At 45.2% G+C, this 8,047-nt stretch overlaps 1 protein-coding gene across 2 annotated transcripts in view; it reads left to right on the top strand.

The window, feature by feature from the left end:
• The first annotated feature begins 4,708 nt into the window (after positions 1-4,708).
• Positions 4,709-8,047, top strand: part of Slc18b1 (solute carrier family 18 member B1) — a 31,340-nt gene continuing 28,001 nt past the window's right edge. For both annotated transcript variants that reach the window (XM_023714292.1, XM_012514545.2), the window contains exons 1-2: positions 4,709-4,925; positions 6,631-6,770. In XM_023714292.1, the coding sequence (XP_023570060.1) occupies positions 4,886-4,925; positions 6,631-6,770 (180 nt within the window). In that variant the 5' untranslated portion in view covers positions 4,709-4,885. The remainder of the gene's footprint in view (positions 4,926-6,630; positions 6,771-8,047) is intronic.

Here is an 8,047-nt window from a genome sequence, read left to right as displayed (position 1 = left end):
TTTTTTCTTTTGGGACAGGATCTCCTTAGGCAGTTAAGGCTGGCCCGGAGCTCACTTTATATCCCAGGCTGGTCTCGAACTCACAACGATCCTCGTGCCTCAGCCTCCCACATGCTAGGACTTCTGGCCTGTGCCACCAGCGTGCCAGGGTTCCTAAATCTTAAAGAAGCAGGGAACTTAGTAAAATTGAAGGAAGTGTAAATGGAGAAATGTTAAGTGAAATAGGGGGAAAATAAAATATACACTGTCACCAAACCATGGCATTTATGTAAAAGAAAAGTAATTAAGTGCCATTTGGCGTGGGCCTTCAGTGCTGTTTTTCTCAGCAGTGAACCAAGGGCTCAGACTTGGTTTCTCTCTCCAGCAGCTCGTAGTCTGTGATGTTGACTCAGACATTGCGGACCTCGGCCCTGAAGTCACACCTCAGTGGCTGCCTTTTTATTTACCAACCACAAACCTGAAGCTAATTTGTGTGTGTGTGACCAGGGATTGAATTTAGACCCTCGTGCTTGCCAGGGAAGCGCTTATTCCACTGGGCCGTCTTCCCGGCCCCCTGAAGCTAAATTTTTAAAAGTCCTTAAATAACCAGTTATAGGCCTCAAATTAAAGCTGAAGGGCACACCTGTGCCCTTGTGATGTGAGGATTAATTAATATAGGCTCTCCTAGGTCATGTCGCTTTTTAAAGTGTACTTCCTCTATATTTTTATTTATTTTTTCTCTTCTACATTTTATTTGTTTTTTGATGGGACTGGGGATTGAACTCAGACCCTTGCGCTTGCCAGGCAAACGCTTACTCTACTGAGCCATCTCCCCAGCCCCTCCTTTACATTTAGATACAAAAGTGGAAAGAAACATGGACAGTCACTCTTCTACAAGTGGACTGTAACATTTACATACTGTGCACAGAGATGAGTCTGAAATTATACACATGTAAATGTACCATATAATTAAATTCATATGGAAATATATGGAAAGGTACTTAAATATTACCTTTCTCTGGTCCTAAATTTTCCAGCATTTAGAATACTCTTGCCTACTGGAGTCACTGAAAGTCTGTATTGAATAAATTTGTTTAATTAAATGAGATTAAAGAAGCATATGGGTAAATTCCATTGCTAAAGAACAGCCTTGCCAGGGACAAGTGCAAGGTTATCTGTTCAATCCCTAGTACCAAAAATAGAAAGAAAGAAAAGCCTTGCTGGGGGCTGCCCCTTAGCTCAGTTCTTTAAGTGGCTGCTTCAACAAAGCAGTCAGGCTCAGGTTGCTGTGGTTCGATCCCCACAGCTCAAGCCAGCCAAACCTGCCCTTGAAGGCATTCGGAGCAAAAAAAAAAAAAAAAGAAAGAAAGAAAAGCCTTGTTGAATACTATCATAAATTAGCATCTACTGCGCATTACATAATAGGAAGCTTTGGGGATGTCAAATGATTTTTTTGTTGTTTGAAGACTTAAAATGTCCCTGCGTTGAGGGTAGACCCTAAACCCAAGTGAGCAAATGGAAAGGAGTGCTACACAGCTGCATAAAGGCATTAGCCTCTAGCCGCTCGGGACAGGCCTACCACTCACTTATCATCACGTGCATTACACTATTGCAGAAACACACTAAAGAATAAGTAGTGGTTAAAAAAGAGATTTGTGTAGAATCCCACAGTTTCAAAGGAACAGTGAAAGGAAAGAGAAGAATGGGTAAGAAGGAAAATAATTAAAAATAAGAAAAGCTGATGATGAGTAGAAGTGGGGAAATAGATCAATAAAGGCTGTTGGTAGTCGTGTTAGCTCGTGAGGCTAGTATATTACAGCTGGGAGTGCATAACCCAGTTTAGTGATGAAAAGGCTTATGGAGGAAGCTGGAACTGGACAATTGCACGGCCAAGTGGGAAACCCCAGCCAATAGTTTATGCATCTCATAGGTTCTGTTTCATTGTCCTCTCTAGGTTTTGTAAGTCTTCCTAACGTCTGTGTAACTAACAAACAGAGCTTTTCCAAAAATATTCATTTGAGACTAGCACCGCAGTGGGAATCATACAGCCTTTGAATGGGAATGCCCAGGGAGGCTGAGGCAAGTTAGATATTAGGAACAAGATGCTTGATCACACCGAGTAAAAACAAAAATGCTGTCTGACTGAGATGGAATAATACAGTGAAAATACTTCATGTCAATAAATGTATAACAAATGAGATGGGAAATTCCCTTAAAATTTCTTTTTACTATATTTGGTACATGGTACAGGGTCTCACCGCACAGCTCAGACTTGTAGTGATCCTCCTGTTTTCAGCCTCCCCAGCACTGGGATTACAGGCGTGCACCACAATGCCTGGACTCAGTGGGTGGCTCAGTGCGCCTGAGGGTAGGGCTGGCACAGGGGATTGAACCCCAGTCCCTGCACTTGCCTAAGCAGGCACTTAATCTGCTGAACTATCTTGCTGGCCCAATATTACCTTACTTAAAAAGAAAGAAAGAAAGACTCTGATGAAATTGAAGATCTTGACATGAGGAGCTCCTCCAGAGAGGGCTGTATATTCCATCCAGTATCCTTAGCGAAGAGTGACAAAGATAGATTACACCTGCAGAAAGAAGCACAGAGCAAAAAAATGGAGTAAGAGGGGCGCAATAAAAACCCTACAGATAACAGAAGCTGCGGGAGGCAAGGAGTAGACTCCCCAGAGCCTGCAGAGGTAGCATGAACCCGCTAACACCTTGATTTGTTTGGCTTAGTGAGGTAGCATAGTCATCTCTAGAACTGTTTTTTCCCCCCTCAAAATGTTACAAAGTCTATGGTAGTTTGTTACAGTAGGTTGAGAAAAGAAGCACAATAATATAGGGGCAATCCTTGATGTGTGATGGTGAGATTTAAAGAGTACAGTGTGCTGCGAAGCTAAACCATGATGGCCCCTAGGCTAGAAGTAGTGAGCACATTTCTAATTTTATGACAGTTTGAACTTGTGCTTGGCTTATTATCACACAGCAATGTCATGAAATTGGGAACATCAGTTTTTAATGTTAACTTTGATCATCTAGAAAGGGAATGGGAGGTAGAAATTAGAAGTGGAGAGGAGAGTCAGGATGTGCACCCGCACTTGACCATCACAAAGCCATTGCTGTGTATTAAAAATAGGTGGTTACAAAACAGGAATGCACATTTATGAAAATGTATACCAACAAAAAGATTTGCATAAGCACTTAAGACTGGTTGCTAATGCGGAAGGAGAATGCGTATAGAGACAAGGAAATAAATGCCAAAGGAAATGAAAAATTCCACTGCATGCTTGCTAGGAGGAAGTGGGGAAAGCTTTCTGTTAAATGAAAAGGAAAAAAGATAGTAAAGAAATGTAGAACAGAAAAAGAGCAGAGGGCTGGCCAAATAGCTCAGCCAGTTAAAGCGCCTGCAAGCAGACACAGGGCCTTGGGTTCGATCTCCAGGCCTGCCATGAGGGCCCTGCTCCTGGGGCACGCTGAGAGGGCAATAGAAACTGGGCGTGGGGGCGGGCGCCTGTAATCCCAGCTCTTGGGAGGTTGTAAATAGGCAGATCACTACGCGTCGGATCTAGTAGTGAAACCCTGAACACTCTGTAGACCCTTCCCTAAAAAATACAAAGGAAAAAGAAAAGAAAGAAAAAGAGCAGAAAGTGAGGAGCAGTTTGCCAGATCTGCCATACAGACCTGCTCCAAAACAGAGCAAGCATGTGGATGTAAAAAATAATTCAACACATTGAGCCTTTGCCAGAGCTCAGCCTTGTACTTAGGGTGCTTCTAAAGCCTCTTGCTCCCGGGAGGTTTTCCGGTCCGGCAAGGCCAAAGGTGACGTCACTTCCTCTGGAACTCAGGACTCATTTTGCCGGAATACACAGTCCTTTCAGTAGGTTTCTATTATAAAACCCGTTGCACATAGGAGCAGGTAATTAGACATTACTGTCTGTTTTATCTCTCAGAAGGAGGCGGGCCACAGAGGGCAGAGGCTGGGAGCGAATCATTCATCTTTAAATTCACAATGTTTGGCGCAAGATGCTAACTCGACAGCCTTTTGCATTAGTCCGCAGAAGTTTTCCCTGTCTCCAAATTTTCGACCTTCCCAAATAGTAAATAAGGAAAAGGCATATGCAACCTATCTTCTGTGTGCATACCAGAGCGTTGTAAAGGTGAGATTAAGGTAGAGTCACATGTTTAGAAACCTTATCAGCCTGAGCTACCCTGAAAGACAAACCTAATTGCGCTTGCGCACATGGAAAGCCGACCTGGGCCCCACGTCACACAGCTCCTAAGTGCCCTGCATTCAAACTCAGCTTCTCCTCCAGATTCTCCCCAGCAACGCCACTGGCTCCTCCACAGTTAATTATCAAGCACGCTGAAACCTTTTCTGAGGTGTTTCACGTAGTTTAATTGTTTTCCGGTTTCCTAGTGTTCAGGTTTAAGGGTTGCAAACATTACCTCATTTACACAGGGCAAGACAACTTTTTGAACAGTATGTGTCTAATTTTCCAACCTGCTTTTGTGCGTTTAAGGCAGAAACACCCAACTACAGGAGATGGACCCCCGCCCTCTTCCTCCGCCTCCTCCCCCACCGCGCATGCGCATCAAGGGCCGCAGTGACAGCCGCAGCCGGCTCGAGTAAATGAATGAATGCGGGACGCGCGCAGCGCCTCCTTCTCGGCCCCGGCCCCGCCCCAGAGGCTCCGCCTCCCCCATCGGCCCCGCCTCTTCCCGCGGCCCCGCCCCCAGGACCTCTCTGAGCCTAGGACGCTGCTGAGCGCTGGGCTGTGCTTGCTGCCCGCGAGCCCGGGATGCCAAAGCCAGGCTGAGACTTATCCGCCCCCGCCGGTCCGGTCCCTTGGAGGAAGGTGAACCTGAGGTCACGGCTGGACCCGAGCCTGAAGTCCCCGTGCCGCGCATGGATGTGTCCGCTGACCCGGCCGTTGGGGGACCAGGAGGTGACGGGGGCGAGGCAGGGCGCGGGGTAGGGGGGTGCAGGCGGACCCAGAGGGAGCTAGCTGACTTCAGGGGCCAGAGGGGTTTGTTTCCGAGAAGCGAATGAGGCTACGGCGTGACCCTGGGGTTCGGGCGAACTTGCTTTTTTCCTGGAGCTGGAGGACTGCTCGGGCTATTGTCACGACTTCTTCTAGAGCTCTGCGTGGAGAACTGCGCGTTTAGGGACTTAAGAATGCGCTCTGGGCCGGGCCTGCTCCTATGCTGTGACCCCAGCGCTCTGCAGGCTCTGGCAGGAGGATCGCCCAGGCTCTGCGTCACAGTGGGGTCAAGGCCGGCCTGACTACAAAACGAGGACCCCCCACCTCCCCACCCTGACACACACACACACACACACACACACACACTCCCCACATTCAAACAAGTGTAACACTAGACAAAAGCAAAACATTGTCTTCATTCACTATTATTCCTCTGTTAACTTTAGCTCTTTTCTGTTCTTCAGCTACTCTCAAAATTTTAGATACTTTTAAAACTTCCTCGTGGTGCACTGATTTCTTTCTTCTTTTTCTTGAACCACAACAATTCTCATGAAAACCACCACAGTCAACTGACGTATATTTTTCCCAAAACCAGTTATTTAAGAATGACTAACAGAGGCTCCTGCCTGGCAAGCATAAGGTCCTGAACTTCATCCCTGATACAAAAATCAAGTTAATAGATTTGCATGAAGGTTTGCATACCAGCAATTGTTTGGGTATCATTTGGTTAAGTGATAACTTCACCCTGGGAACCAGTGTGAAATGAATTGATTCAAAGGAACAGTAATTAGTATAGGGAAAGAAGCGATTTCCAAATTTGTGACAGTTGTCTGATGGTATATTAATTCACCGATTGAGAGACTTAGGTTTTTTACCTGCTGTTTATACTTCACTTGGCTCCAGTACTGCCCTAAGAGTCCTAATAGACAGCTAGCATCACACGCATCCAGCACCGCACATGTGGCAGATGAAGTTAATGACTTCAGAAGAAAAGGGGGCATTTACTTCAGAGAGTTTTAACCATGTAGGGGGGCCAGGGAGATAGCTCAGCTCAGTGAAATAAGTGCTCACCTGGAAAGCGCGAGGTCCTGAGTTTGATCCCTGGTACCACCAAAAATAAAAGCTTTACCCATGGAGATCGCCTTTCGTCCAAGTTGAAGGGACTTAGGGAACACCAGAGAAAGAGGCAGAGCAAGCCAGGTGGCTTCATAATTTCTGCATGGAAATTCTAGCTAAGGAGCAGTAGATAAATGAAAGTGAAATGTTTTCATCACAGTGATGGCAGGCCAAATAGCTCAGCAGGATAAAGAGTTCGATTCCCAGCCTGCCATGCTGGCCTCACTCCCGGGGGATGCAGTGAGACAGAAATTGAGACTGAGCGTGGTGGCACGCGCCTGTAATCCCAGCTCTTGGGAGGCTGTAAACAGGCAGATCACTGAGTCCGATCTAGTAGTGAGACCCTGAACACCCTATAGACCCTTCCCTAAAATTTAAAAAGAGAAAGTTGCAGTGAGGTCCCAGGATTATTTTTCATTTGGTCCTTTATGCAGTTTAAAATAGCCTTCAGCTCAACAACTATCTTAAGTCTGTGTCACCCGTCACAGAAATGACACTTTTGCAAGTGTAATTCTAGTTACACGCCTATCATTGTTGCGTGTTTGCTTTCAAGGTGATGGCCCAGAAGAAAGATCAAGAGATACACCAAGGCGGCTCTCCAGGGATCAAATTTTTATACTGATCTCAGCAGCTTCCATGAACTTGGGCTCCATGATGGCGTATTCTATCCTCGGACCTTTTTTCCCCAAGGAGGTGAAACTTTTTTTTAAAATCTTATGAACTTATGTTTTAAAAAGCTCTTTCAGCTATTTTACTGTACATAAGTATAAAAATCTGCATGTACCTTGAAATGGCACCCCATGCCTATAATCCCAGTACTCTGGAAGGCTGAGACAGGAGGATTACAAATGCAAGCCTAGTGACATAGTGAGACTCTGTCTTAAGAGAAAGAAAATTTAAAGGTTGGGGTTGTGGCTCAGGGTGAAGGCCTTCGTTTCAATAATCAGTACTACAATACATGAATGAATAAAATCTTTGTACAGTATAGATAATGTATCGAATTTCAGCCAGCAGAGTTATTTCTTATAGGCTGTGTGATGACTTGTATTTAAATGTCTCCCCCTTACCCTCCATTTGCTCATGTACACTGAGGGGAGCACTTTATAGGTGGCTGGATCATGGGGTACAATGCAGGGATTAAGGGTGAGGTATAGACTTAGCCCACTAATTGGTTTAGCATAGTTCTGGGTGTAGAAAATGGGAAGGTCCCTCCTGGATGTGCTGTGGCCGGTGGAATAAATGTAAAGGGAGGCTTGCTGCTGCCTGTTGCTGCTTGTGGCCCTCTTCCCTGCCCTGCCATGGGCTGTTTCTCCCCTGTGATGTCTCTCTGCTGTGCTGCCCTGCCTTGGAGCCAGCTAGTTTTAGACTGAAACCTCTACAAACCGCAAGCCAAAATAGACCTTTTCTCTTTTAATTTGTGGGTGTCAGGTATTTTGTTCCAGCAATGGGAAGATAATGAAGACAGACTGTTTAATACCAACAGACAAAATGAAAGAACATCCTATTAGAGAGTAATTCATCTAAAATATAACTGACCTTCCTAGAATTACTTTACTTGATTCAGCTTTATTTGGTTGTCTTCCACTGAAAAAGCAGATGCACTGAGAAACTGAGATTTTAATGTTCCTGTGACAGGAACTAAGGCAGGAACTCTGCTTTCTGGTGTTTTGATTTACTAATACTTTGAAATTAGAAAAGTGCTCCACTGGACCTTCAACTTACTCTTTTCATGTTGTGGACTGGTGCCAGGGACTTCACAGCTGCCTTTATTTTGGACAGTGTCTCTCTGAGTTGTCCAGAAAAGACTTGAATTTGTGATCCTTCTGCCTCAGTCTACCAAAGTGCTAGGCTTGCAGATAAGTGCCAAACATCCAGCTATTAATTTTTTCTGACTTGGATTTCTCATAGATTGCCGCAGCAGACTAAGTAGTTAAAATTGGCAGGACTAAGTTCTTAAATTTTTTTTTTTT

This window comes from Octodon degus, unplaced genomic scaffold, assembly GCF_000260255.1.
Source record: "Octodon degus isolate 3935 unplaced genomic scaffold, OctDeg1.0 scaffold00034, whole genome shotgun sequence".
Taxonomy (NCBI): Eukaryota; Metazoa; Chordata; class Mammalia; order Rodentia; family Octodontidae; genus Octodon; species Octodon degus.
The sequence above is the reverse complement of the archived record's forward strand: the minus strand, read 5'-3'. Positions and strand labels throughout refer to the sequence as shown.